The sequence below is a fragment of the Cavia porcellus genome, unplaced genomic scaffold (genome assembly GCF_034190915.1).
Source record: "Cavia porcellus strain 051 isolate PalLab524CR breed Dunkin Hartley unplaced genomic scaffold, mCavPor4.1 scaffold_11, whole genome shotgun sequence".
NCBI lineage: Eukaryota > Metazoa > Chordata > Mammalia > Rodentia > Caviidae > Cavia > Cavia porcellus.
In genome coordinates this window covers 60,451,834-60,465,783 of record NW_026947494.1, presented here as the reverse complement: position 1 = coordinate 60,465,783, position 13,950 = coordinate 60,451,834, and the positions used below count along the sequence as shown (strand labels likewise).

The window sequence follows — 13,950 nt, the reverse complement described above, 5'->3', positions numbered from 1 at the left end:
AGAAAACAACCAAAATGTTCATCAGTGGATGAGTGATAAAACAAAAGTGTGGTACATCCATACAATGGAATATTACTCAGCCTTCGAAGGGAATTCCCATCGTGAACATTAAGCTAAGTGAACTAAGACACCAAGGACAAGTATTTCCCCTTTGCACTTATACGATGTATCTAGAGTACACGAGTTAATAGAGACAGAAAGTAGAACAGTGGTTACAGGGGCTGGGGGATAACTGGATAGGTAGGGAAATAGGGAATTATTTTCTTGCATGAGCACAGAGTTTTAGTTTAGGTTGATGGAAAAATTCTAGAGGTGGCTAGCGTGACGACTGCGCAACAGTGCAAAGGTACTTAATGCTCTGAACTGGCTAAAATAGTAAACTCCATGTTACGTGTGTTGTACAACCTCCTCAAAAGACTACTCGCAAAAAAAGAAAGGAGCCCGATTTCGGTTTTCTACAAAGAGAAGCAAATAGGCACACAGCCAGGAGAAAGAGGAAGGGAGGGCATCGAAGGGCGCAAACGCGGAGCTCACCAGCACCCTTGGTGGTGGGAGCTCGGGAAGCGCTGGTCATTGGCGGTGCAACCATTCCCAACCACCTCCCCGCCCTCAAGGCTAGTAGTTCGCGCACAAGACAGTATGGAAACGCAAGACTACAGATGTCTCTTTGAGGGAGGGCCGCAACCCCAAGTGTTCACCACCTGTTCCTGGGTGAACTCCCCGGGTGTGCAAGGGGTATTTCACCGTCCGGCCTCGTCCGCCAGTCTTTGCGCACCCAAGGAGGCCCCGAGCGCTCTCTATAGCGTGACCCAAGGACAAAGGCCCAAGGAAAGCCTCTTGAGGGTCTCACAGGTTGCATGGCTCCTGCAGCGCATAATACCGGTGATCCCAGGAATTAGGCTCACAAACCGCCCTCGCGGTGTGCCGCGGAGCCGAAACGTGCAGCCCAAGGAACCAGAGGCCAAAGCCAGGGGGAGGGACGCCTGGGAGTTGACCGGAGGCTCCGCGCGCTTGGTGGCCCCGGGGTACCCCAGTCTGCGTCGCATCTCCGCCAGGGGGCAGCTGTCCCCCGCACGGGCAACGCAGGGACTCGCGCCCCGCCACCATCCAAGTCCGAGTCGGCGGAGCGCGCAGGAGGCAGAGGTCATCCAGTCTGTCCCTCGGCCTGCTCCTGGTGAAGGTTTCTGTCCCGGTCCAGCTGCAAGGCCAGGGCATGAGGGGTAGTGGAGAGCTCCTAGTTGCGGCTGAAAGCTGCGCGCTTGGCGGGCAGGGAGGTCCGGGGTGGGGGACAAGAGGCACTGAAGGGAGACCGAAGACGCAACCCTTGGGTTTTGGCACTCAGGGAACCTCAGGAAGAAGGCGGAGCTAAAAGTTAGCAAACAAACGCATAGTCTAAGGAACGCAAACAAAACCAGTGACCCGCCCAAAGGCGGGGCTGGAGGAAAGCTTTCGGAGGCTCCGCTAAGTTCTCATCTTCCGCGGTCCCTCCGGTGGGTCTTCGGATCGAATCTTTTAGGGGATTCCGTACCTTGCCCTGAATAACCAGAAGGTAAATTGCCACGGACGCTCTCCAAACATTCCCACGGGCGCCTTCTTTAATCTTTTTAGGAAGGGACCTACAGAAAACGACGAACGGAAAGCTGTTTTTTTGTTGTTTTTGTTTTTTGACAGACAAGTTTGGGACAGTAGGAACCCTGAACAGAAAGAGGACCGTAACAGGTTGTCAAAGACAAGCGAAGGAAGCAAATTCTCTTTCAATACTTTGCCACACAGCAATCTTCAGTGCTATGAAAATCAGGGTGTTTATTTAGCCATCGACTGAGTACTTAGAAAACTTAAACCTTCCGCTGCAAAAATGAACTCCTTGGTAAGGACTTCTGGCTACATCAACAAAGCAATGTGATGCCTGATTAATAGTGTTGATTAATGCTGGCTCCGGTTAATGCGGAGCCCATTACAATAATTAAATGGCTCGGCCATATATCAAATCAGAGTCAATGAAAAATCATTTATTTAAAACTTTGAGGCAATCTCATAGATCTTTCAAAGATCTGCGACAGACTTTATGGGTCATTTGTACATTTAACTGGTGGTAACCATACATACTCAGGCACAAAAACTCAATTTTAAAAGCAGGCTTAGATGAGAGAGCAGTTTATTTTTGAAGCTCTGTGATTGATAACAGGAGTAAGGAAACGTTTCAAAACGCAAAAAGTACTTGGTTGATAAAATGATATGTACCAGGGGAGCTGACTGTGGTTCCCACAGAGTCACTGAAATTTGATTTTCAGTTGTTGAGTGGCCATTTTAATCAGAATGTTAAACTTTTAAGGCAAAGTCCCCACTTTGAAATAGAAACACTTTAGGAAATGCAAAACTCCAGAAGGTATGGCCGTACGAATGTTAATTCCACAAACTCTTAGGATATTCCACTAGCCAGAATAATTAGTTTAGGTGATAATGACAGGCATCCTTAAAATAACATCATATTTTAATTGTTTCCACTATGTTGTCACCTGGAAGAGAAAACTGAATTGAATGGAACTTGCGTCTTTAGACGTTTAGAGTTTAGAAAAATTTCGTTTTCCATCAAAATATTGGAAACATTTACTGGATTTTCTAAAAACACTTTAACGTTGATCATAAAGTTACTTATCGTAGTTTCTATTAAGCCTGCTTGAGTAGAAACATGCTCATGTTACAATAATTTAAGCATTTTGAGAAATACTGTGAAATGCTTAAAATGTTCCCTTTATTGAGAATTATAGTCCCTTCCCCGACATGAAAGCCAAATTTTTTAGTTTCCTAGATGCTATTTTTGTGTGAGAGAGTGAGTTGTTACTAAATTTAAATTTTTTTTCATCAATAATTTCTTTATGGAAATAAACTAACAGTTGTGGAATTTGTGGGATCCTGTCATCAATGTGGCGAAGCTTAGCTGTCAAATCTCTACGGCATTCAATGGCAGATAAAAGATCAAAAAACGAAAGCCTAACAGCACGTTTATTAACAGATGGTGGAAAACAAACGTCTTAGCGAAGGGAGCAGGTTAAAGGGTCAATAAACAATCATGGTGTTTAAACTGGGGGCAGGGAGCTCCCTCATCAGATTGTTAGGGGGGGAGAGGTCGTTCGCCAAACACAGAGAAGCAAGGACACCTATCAGACCCCGAACCTCCCGGGCCACCTCGGAGGACAGGTGGTTTTCTCCCAGCGGGGCTGCTCCTACGGGCAGGTGAGCGGGCGAACTCTCGGTGCCCGCGAAGGGCTTCTGCATTAAGGGCTGGAAGCTCACTGGGGAGACGCTGGCCTGGAACCCTAAAACGCTTTACAGGTCACCACGGGCAGCCCGCCCTTCAGGCGCTAATGGTGAGGTGCGATCTTCCAGCCGTGGTCCCTCCTGCGGGTGAACTTTCTCTCCGGAGCAAAGCCGATTTCCTCGGCTTCCTTTCCCTTCCCCCGGCCGCGCGCTGACGTGCGCACCATGTGACAGGCCCCCTTCTGCTATAAGCTGGGGAAAGGCCCGCCCTCTTCTGGACTCAGCCCCGGCTTCGCCGCGCTCCCTTCCCAGACTCTTACGCGTCCCGCGCCCTCCGGGGCGCCTGGCTTTCCGACTTGCGCGGGGGCGCAGCCACCCCTCCTTAGCGGACCCGCAGCGGGGCAGCCAAGTCCTGCGCGTCCGCCAGGGGAACGCGGGGCGCAGGGCGCGCATACACAGCGCGGCTCCTGCTGCGGCGGCGCCAGAGTTGCGAAGTCGCTGCGCAGGACCCTGCCGCCCCCAGCGTGGCGCCCCCGGGCCAGGCCCGCTGCCCAGGACCCCGGCCCGGCGGCCGCGGGAACCCGGACTCCGGCGCCCCTATGCGCCGCCCCACCACCGCCGCCGCGCCACAGCTATGACCCTGAGCGCGGAGATGTCCGATGCCTCCGGCCTCGCCGAGGAAACAGACATCGACGTGGTGGGGGAGGGCGAGGACGACGACGACGAGGAGGAGGACGACGAAGAGGGCGGCGGCGGGCCCCGGCTGGCGGTCCCCGCACCTCGGCGACGGCGGCGGCGGCGGCGGCGCTCGTATGCTGGAGAGGACGAGCTCGAAGACCTGGAAGAGGAGGACGACGATGATGACATTCTGCTGGCCCCGCGGGCGGGCGGCTCCCCGGCGCCCCCAGGCCCGGCACCCCCAGCCGGGGCGACCTCGGGCGGCGGGGGCGGCGGCAGCGCGGCTGCGGGCGCAGGGGCCAGCACGGGTGCGGGCGGCGGCGCCAAGAACCCGCTGGTGAAGCCGCCGTACTCGTACATCGCGCTCATCACCATGGCCATCCTGCAGAGCCCCAAGAAGCGCCTGACGCTGAGCGAGATCTGCGAGTTCATCAGCGGCCGCTTCCCCTACTACCGCGAGAAGTTCCCCGCCTGGCAGAACAGCATCCGCCACAACCTCTCGCTCAACGACTGCTTCGTCAAGATCCCCCGCGAGCCGGGCAACCCAGGCAAGGGCAACTACTGGACGCTGGACCCCGAGTCCGCCGACATGTTCGACAACGGCAGCTTCCTGCGCCGAAGGAAGCGCTTCAAGCGGCAGCCGCTGCTCCCGCCCAATGCCGCGGCCGCCGAGTCGCTGCTGCTGCGCGGCGCGGGAGCCGCGGGGGGCGCCGCAGACCCGGCCGCCACGCTCTTCCCGCCCGCGCCGCCCCCGCACGCCGCCTACGGCTGCGGCCCCTATGGCTGCGGCTACGGCCTGCAGCTGCCGCCCTACGCGCCGCCCTCGGCGCTTTTCGCCGCCGCCGCTGCCGCCGCCGCCTTCCACGCGCACTCGCCGCCGCCGCCCCCGCCGCCACACGGCGCGGCCGCCGAGCTGGCCCGGACCGCCTTCGGGTACCGGTCACACCCGCTGCGCTCCGCTCTGCCGGGCCCGCTGCAGGCCAAGGCGGGCGGACTGGGTTCCGCGGCGCTAGCACGCTCGCCCTTCTCCATCGAGAGCATCATCGGGGGCAGCCTGGGGCCCGCCGCCGCCGCCGCGCAGGCCGCCGCCGTGCAGGCCGCCGCGCAGGCCTCGCCCTCGCCCTCGCCGGCGGCGGCGCCCCCCGTGCCCGGGTCCGCGCCTGTTGCAGCGTCCGGCGGTTGCGCAGCGCAGGCGGCTGTGGGCCCGGCTGCCGCGCTCACGCGCTCCCTGGTGGTCGCCGCCGCGGCCGCCGCCTCCTCCGTGTCCTCCTCAGCTGCCTTGGGGACGCTGCACCCGGGGACGGCCCTGTCGAGCGTGGAGAACTTTACTGCTAGGATTTCCAATTGTTAAGAGCGCTCAGGTAGCGCGCTTGAGAAGAAGGTAGGACTCCCGGCCGCTTTTCCGGTTTTGGTTTGGTTCTCTGGCTTGGGCGGTTTGGTAGTCGGTGCGCTCCTCCGAGGCCTCCCAGCCTCGCGCGCCTACTGTCGCCGCTGCGGACTCGCGGAGAAGACTGTTCGGCCAGGGCTCCGCGCCTCGGCTCAGCGGGCCCCTCTATTTATGCAAACTCGCCCTATGCTGCAGCCCGACCCGGGAGGAGGAAGAGGGTGCTGGTGGGGATCCTCCCAGTCTGGGCACTGGAGGCTTCCTTGACTTTTGGCAAACCGGAAAAAAAAAAAAAAAATCCGAAGCCTTTTGAGGTGTAGAAATTCTCAGGTCCAGGCGTTTAAAAAAAAAAATAACGTTCCAGTGAAGAACAACACAAAAAAGTAAGGGTCTCAAAGATCGACTTTTATCCGAGGACACTTGTATGGTGCGCTTTTTCATAAAAAGGAGAAAAAAATTAACATGTTTACAGAAGAAACAAGTCGAAGTTACCATTTCTTATTTTAACCTGTGTTTTGTATCATAATAGACATGGGAAGTTTTTATTTTGTACTTAACTGCATATTCTTTACAAGGAGTATTGTAAATTTTACTGGCAATTATTATTGTACTATTCTAATGTAAAATTTTTACACTTTTTCAGAAATAAAATACTTAATTTTCAAAGAAAAGCCACCAAGATAATTGGCTTCAGTTGCCCCTCCTTAGTTTTTCTTTTCTGTTTAGAAAAAGGGTTTATGTGGTGTAAGTAGGAGCCCAATGCAGGACAGGCTTATTTATATTATTTTCAAAGAGAACACGCCATGGTTTTGAATGTAAACTTTTTAATTTAAACAAGTCAAAGCCATTGCAGGCGATCAGAAAGTATTTTTAACTGACTACAGATAAGTTACTTTAATAGACATTTCCAAATCTGGCTCTATTCTTAAAGATTTTTGAGGTATTAAAATTTAAGCCACGATTACTCTACAGTGATTTTGTGAGAATTGTAAGATTTATTTTTGAAATTCTCACTTCTTTAACCTTCCAGCACAATGTTTTGTGTATCAGCAAAAATACTGCAATATAACATCATCATAAGTGGAAGCAACACAAGAGGCAGTAATAGTTTAGAGACTTAATAAAAAATAATAGAGACAGTCATCAATGTAAAAGTTTTAAAGTTCTAAATAGCTATTTGCATATAAAAAGTAAGTTGTATCTTAAGTTCTAGTGGTGTTTAAAGTTATTATTTTTGAGCTGAAAGAGATTCCAGTGGTTGCATAAAGGGGTTTTACCTTAAGGAGCAAACATACTGAAAATGTAGCTTAAGCAATGTAAGAATAAGAGGAAGCATCAACTTCAGGATAGTACATGTTTAAAGAATTAATGCACGAGGTGTTCATGGAACTACTTGTATTTATACAGTCTGAGTAGTGTATGTCTTTTTCAAACTTTAAGCCTTTCATTAAGTGCTTATTAAGTCATGCAATTTTTAGTTCTTGGAAAAAATGCGAGGTTTTTTTTTTTTAAAACTATGGTGTTATTGGGGCTTTAAAACCAAGAATAGGCAATACATAATTTGAATGTCTAGTATCATGGCTTGCAGTGGAGATAAAATCTGTTTATTCAGTTTCTTTAACATGTCTGAGTAGGTGTATATCTGAAGATTTGCTTAAGTTATCACATCAGAGAAGTGTGCATTGTAGGCAGCTAGTTTGCAGTGATATTTACTCTTTGACCCCCTTGGTCCTGGAGGTGGGAGCCAGGGCTTGATGCTCTGGAGGCAAGAGCTCCTCAGCTGAGCTGCACCCCAAACCTGTGCTAGTCCAGGAAAGGAAACACTGGCTCTGCCTCCAAATGAAGTTCTTTTTTTTTTTTTTTTTTTTTCCTGAGATGTTTGGAAAAAGTTAAAAAGAGGTTAGAGTAAATACATCCTCAAACTTATCACAAAATATACAGCTACAAACTGAAATGCTGTTAGACCAAAATCTTATATGCAAGAGTTCCTTGTACTCCAGCCCTGCTGAGAAAGGAGACATCATCGGACCGAGAACCTAAGAATCTCGTGCCGGGGTGCAGAGACGAAGCAGGCGTGTGCTCCTTTGGGCCAGCTACGACGCCCAGAACTGAAGTTTAGATCTGAGAGCAATTACGAAGTTATCCAAGAACAAAATTATTTTTTAAAATTGCATGATATATGAATGCACGAAAGCAGGGAGGAAATCCCGACTAAGCCCTTTCTTGGCCCCTGGATCTTTAAAATGTGCTGGGAAGAGCTCCACCCTCGCCCCCCCCCCCAAATGTCAGTGTGCTTCAGGGACTAGAGACGGCGCTGCTACTCAAGCTCCCGCTCCCTTGCCCCCGACTGGAGGCCGCAAAAGTGTTTCCGAGCCGGTGGGCGCGGCCTGAGACATTGGCCTAGGAGAAAAACCCGAGCCGCCTCCTTTGTACGTGTTGCCTCCCCTGGAGTGCGCGCCCAGAGGAATCTGGGGTTCCGCCCGCCTTGCTGACCCTCCGGGCCCGCTGAGGACAGGGACGCTGGGTAAGTGCAGCAGGCGCTGGTTAGAGGCGTGGGCCAGGGGCCGGCCGTGGACTGCAGCGCCAGCGCGCCGGGCAGGCCAAGCAGGCAAGCAGGTGCTGGAACAAAGGCCGCCGGGCCGTGGGCTACCAGGGCCTTTGATGGGCAAGGACGTCTCCTCCCCGGGCTCCTCATTCGCATGCAAATCTAGCGCTGGTCCCCTTTTCTTTGAAGGCAAACAGAGGGATGTTTGTGTGTTTGGAGGGAAGAAGCCTGCTTGAACAAGCCTATCTCAATAGGCTGGGTCTCGAAAAATAAACCAGTTGGACAAACATTGGCCACCAGCTCTCCTCCTCCCAACTACAAAGTGTGGATTTGCTACAACTCATTAACCCGACGCTTTTCTCCCCTTCTTCTTGTTTCTCTACCCATCAAACGCCCCCGTAGAGCTTCCAGACAAATGACCGTAGCACAGTCGGGAGGGAATTGCAGTTAATAGGGAGAGGGGTATATTGGGGCTAATGGTTCAGGCGGCTCAGGGAGAAGGACCACACAAAAAGGGGCCTCTCCATTCAGGTCCGCAGCTCGATCCAGCCAAATGTTATCTATTGCGGGGGTAATGAAGCCCTTATGGACTGAATTGCTCCTTGTACCACACATGGTGTCATGACCCTAGACTGTTTCTTGGTTGATTTCTTTTTTCTCTGTTGGGTAATTATTTTATTTCTTTAAAATAAGCTATTGCTTCTGCTCAGCATCTCCATCCTACACATTTATTTAAGAACCAGTTTTCTCCTTCTAAAAGAAAAAGAAAAGAAAGAAACTGAAGAGCTGCAGGGAAGAAATCGTGAGGGCTTTTCCATTTCTTACTTGCTGAAGCATCTGTATGTTTAATTATCTCTGCTGCTCGGTCTTCCACGCACTGCCTCCTTCCTGCCCTAACTTTCTGTTGAGGGAATTGGAATTTCGAATATATGTATTATCTAAACTCTCACCGTGAATGTAGTATCCATTCTCAGGAAAAGGCCTCTGCCCTTCACAGGTTTTTTTCTTTTTTATAAACCCACCATTTCTTCCTGTGGTCTGTCCTCTGAGAGAGCTGGGGGAGGTGGTCATTCTGATGGAAGGTGATTATTTTGATGGACTACCAGCCTGTGTCATTTATTAAAGGCTGTCTGAAGCCACTATTTTGTTTCTTCTTCTCTGGCTCCAGTGGCTCTGATTTCCTCATTTGATGAAGGACCAAGCTTGGAGCAGCTAAGGGCATTATTACAACTGCTGTTGATAGGTAGGGATCTGATTCTACTGCCCAAAGCCAAAATTCAAGGACTCTAGCTATATGATTTTTAAAATTGTCTGCTGCCTATCCTTTCTGCTCACAGCTGTTTTTATTACTGATTGAGAAAGTCATTTGGAGCTACTTAAAGGTCATAGCAGTAACAGACTCAACCCAAATCAGAAATCTGCCCAGAAATACCCCTAGTCTCACAGGGCTTCTCCAGGGGTGGGTCAGTCTGCATCTGGTTGGGATCCCCCATCTACTTCAAGACTGGACAGGGCAGAGTGCAGTGGCCAGGGCATTGTCCGCTTCCATTCTGGTCTCTGCAGCTTCCTGGTAGTGCAGCCAGGTCCCACATCCAGACACAGGCACACACACTGCCCATCAGCTGCCATTGCCTCCCCTTTCTCCTATGATTTTGTAATTACACATATGTTTTTCGTTGGTAAATGTGTTTGATGTCACGGCCAGTGAAATGTGGTGTGTTTATTGGGCCACGAATATAAATGTGTAAATATGTTTAGTGTAAAATCTGGCCCTTCGACTTTAGCAATAAATATCCTGCCAACTCGGGATACGATTACATTTGACAGAAAGATGGAGAATCTGATCATGACCAGCTGCTCAGGGCTCTTTGGGGCTTATCCTTTCCCAACTGACTTCACTTTTCAGATAATTTCTTTGCATGTCATATCTCTCTAATCACATGTTTCTCTTGATGTGAACAGCTTGGGCTCCTTTGTTTTTATTGTTGACCCTTCTGGTGTACAGGAAACTTCCTGGTTCATTCCTCCAGTTTCTTTACCAGGGAAATACTAGTCAGTAACAAGCAAAACGCACAAAGAAAAGCAACTGATGTTTATCATCCGTCCCTTATGAGTCCCAAGGCCTTCAGGTGTGATAGGATGGCTACGAAGGAAATGCAGTTTACTCACTTTTATACTTTTTCTAGTCATGATGGTAATCATTTTGAATTAAAAAAAACAGTTTGAGCTGCTCTGACTTTCAAGAATTAAAAAAATTAAGTGACTGGGGATATATATATATATATATATATATATATATATATATATACAGAGGCATCCCAACAGCTTTCCACAAAGGAACACAGGAGTATAGCTGGTGCCAAAGCAAGAAGCAGATGTCATTAGTACCTCACAAACACACTTGTGCCTGTTGACTTTGCCATACATTGGTTTTTTAAAGGGACTTGCACTAATACATTACACTGTGAGTAGTACAAATAAAGATATGAGCCTCAGCAGAAACTAAATGACTTGCCCAAGGTTGTAGCTGCTGAGACTTCAGCATTTCAATCCCATTTCATTTCCTACAGGACACTGCCACCTTGTTACTATTATTATGACGTATGACACCCCACAGGGGTAGGAAGTTACCTTAGAGGTCACTGTGTAGAAGAGTCATTTATTTCTTCCACACGTCTTTGCATTCTCACCAGGCCCAGCACCTCCTTTTAGATGCATTTCAGTTGACAGCTAATTATTTCAGAAGTGTTAGCTTCCTTCACTTCATTCCACATGACACTTTCCTAGCATTCCGGTGTTTGTCTGTCTGTTTGTTTGTTTTGGCATGAACAGTTTCCTTTAAAACATTACACACAGACACATACTCTGGTCTTTCAAAATTTATCTTTACTGTTTACCCATTTCCTTCACCTCTCTTGTTGCCCCCCCTCCCATCCCTGCCCTGGGGATCAAGCCCAGGGCCTTCACACAGACTGAGCTATATCCCCAGTCCTTTATTGTTGCTAATTTTGATACACGTTCTCCCAAAGTCAATAAACCACTCAGGTTGGGCTTAAATTTGCAACTCTCCTGCCTCAGCCTCCCAGAGTACTAGGATTAGACGGCTGCACCACAAGCTCATAAAAGTCTTGCTGTGTTTTTTTAAGGGTCAAAATCTGCCCTATTAGAACATCTTGCCAAACTGCTGAGCAAACCTTCAAAGATGCATCCTTTCTGTGTGGCCAAAGAAAGACAATGTAGGGAAGGAATCAGATCAACTAATTGAACAGTTAATGAGAAAGCCACATTTCCCTGACAGCGTAGCCCCCCTCCCTTCCACACACTCCTGGAGACTTTGCTGTCTTTGAACAACTGCATATGATGTGGCTGAGGAAGTCCTTTTAACACATGCACAATGAATCCACTGCACTGGAATCTCCTAGTGGTGAGCCCACCTGAACTGCTGCTTGCCCCCTCCTCCTTCCTACAGTGCTGTGAGGAACCAGACCCCTGCTAGTTTACCTTTGCCAGTAGCCACCCAAAAACCTCACTGAAGTCTGGCCTCCTAGGGCAACTGCTTGTCCAGTGCAAAGATTTCCAGGATAGAGTCAGTACAGGGATTGCCTTCCACAAGTCCTGTGGGCAGACTTATAAGACATACAAAAGAGAGTGATTTTCTAGAGAAAAACCTGTGAATTTTTTTCCAGAAACTTTTAAAAAATCCATTTTAATTCTAAACTTTGAAAGACAACAAAATGCATTCCAGGAAAGAAAAAAGCAGTCAATATTAGCGAGTTTATTTAAATAATGTGCAAAATTCTACTTCTGAATTTGAAATTATGAGAATTTTGAAAGGATGTTTTTCTATTCTTAAGGGAAGAGTGACTAGTTCTCAAGACAGGTGTCTCCCGGAGAGCCAGGCCCTGCTGCAGGGAGTTGTGTGTAGGCTGCATGCAATGTGTCCTGGGCCCACTAGTGCAGTGAGTACCAGGAAAGTGATGGGTGGAGGACGAATCTGCAGAGTGGGCCCTTGCTGGGTCTCAAGGATTCAGAGGGCACAGTTACAGGGCTGAGGCTCTCTCTTACTTATAACTACTTGTCACTGACACTCTAACACTCGGCAAAGAAATAGAGCAGAGTGTAAAGATTCATTATGGCAAAAGTATCTCTGAACACTTGCCTAGGAATCCCCGTTAAAATAGCTGGCAGGTAGATATTTTCAGCATTAAAAGGAAGCAACATTTTCTGAAAACTCTACAAAGACTTTTATGAAGGAAAAATAACTTGGTTCTATGCTTATTTTGTGCACAGAGCTCCACATATATGAAAACGAATGTAAGATTATATAAAATAATCCATTAAATAATCGATTACAGAGAGAAAAAATACATGCTAATCTCCAATGCCTATAAAATAAAAAATATTAAAATTAAACGCTGTCAATTTTTATCCTCATCATTTTCTCTTTCTTTCTTTCTTTCTTTTTTTGGTAGGTTGGCTTGTGAACATCATAATTTACATGAAAATGCTTTGGAAAACAAAATGTATATTAATGTAAAGGATTACATTTCTTGTATAGCTTCTTCCCACATCCTTAGTCATCAGCAAGCAAGCAAGATTCATTTCTAAACTTTGGCATATACCTAAATTTCTAAGTTAGAGAAATCTAATTCTAACCTAGACATATTAATAAAAACTTTCTCCAAAATTCCCACCCCATTTATGAAACAAGCTTTTTTTTTTTTTAAATAATGAGGATAAAAGAGACAGCACTGTGTTTTCTCTTACTTGAGACTGATGTGTATTTGGACTGATAACTTCTAAAATAAACAAACTAAAGGAGTTTAAAATCCATTCTTCTAGTCTCTTGCTCTATTTCTTTCTTCTACTTATTTATCTACTGATCACCTCTTTAAACCCTAAGGTCTGAAAAGTGGCATCCGCCTGCATTGTTTGTTGAGCACATGCTGTATTGCAAATTTTTTTATTCCACCGTTAAATATAGGAATTATAGTTCACCGTTAGATTAAAGAGTTCCTGCCACCATGTTTCCTGTAATAACAGAGGCGCTCCCTTGGGGAACAGAAGAGTAAGCCATTTTTGCAGGAAACAGTGGGCTGGAGAAGAGTTAGGAGGATCATTTCTTTCCATTCTCCATTGAAGCATTTTTATTAACATTTCATTTCATTATTGAAATATTTCATTATTAATTTTTTCATTACCAGATGTTTTGTTGGTATGTAAACTAAACTGATAATACCTTCTTGAGTCTTTCTGGTGTGACCAGTTTACTCACAGTATGCCTAAGACATCTAACTGCCTGTGGGAGCATGAAGGTAATTCAGTGTCAGACTCGTTCAGGCAGGGAACTGTGACTCTTGAGTTTCCTTCCACGTTTAGAAGCCTTTTTACTAATAGGTCACTTTGAGTCCCAAGCTGCTAGCCCTTGAAACGGTAGGTAGAGGAGGGTGATTTTTGTGATCAGGCCCTCCTAGACTGCTGTGCCCTGAGACTGTTCGTCTGCTCAGCTTACATTCATGAGGATTTCTGACAAGCTAAACAACAGAGACACATCATAAAACCCTAGAACATGTTTCTCCACACAGACATTTTATTAAAAATAAAAATTAACTGGGCACTCAGGAGGCTGAGGCAGGAGGATTGAGGCAAGCCTGGGCTCCAAACTGAGTTCAAGGCCAACCTGAATTGCACAGCAGGTCCCTGACTCAAAAAGACAAAAATAAATAAATAAAAAACAAAGTGCTTTTCTTTTACCATTTAATACAGTTTTAAAATAAATATTCTTTCACTTACAGAAACTAATATGCAACTCATAAGCCCCATCATAGAGCCCAGGTTTTAGATCATTGAGGGTACACAGGCACCCAAGATTTGCTGAATTCAGTTCAAGCATTAACCTCCCCTTTAAGTTGTCATTGACAAGGAACTGAGTTCAAATCCCCAAGTGTGAATCTTCTTTTCTTTAAAAGTAACCAGGGGGTACAGAGAACAAAATAAAATGCCCAAGCACTCTGTACTGTTTTTCTATTTAAGGAATTTAATATTTCCTTGCCCCCCTCCCCTCTCCTTGCCCTCCCAAGCTGCA

At 47.5% G+C, this 13,950-nt stretch overlaps 1 protein-coding gene across 1 annotated transcript; it reads left to right on the top strand.

Moving 5' to 3' along the window:
- The first annotated feature begins 3,525 nt into the window (after positions 1-3,525).
- Positions 3,526-5,991, top strand: Foxd1 (forkhead box D1). Its single transcript, XM_063258336.1, has one exon. It carries the CDS (start codon positions 3,893-3,895, stop codon positions 5,285-5,287), a length of 1,395 nt encoding a protein of 464 aa, XP_063114406.1. The 5' UTR covers positions 3,526-3,892; the 3' UTR covers positions 5,288-5,991.
- The last annotated feature ends 7,959 nt before the right edge of the window (positions 5,992-13,950 follow it).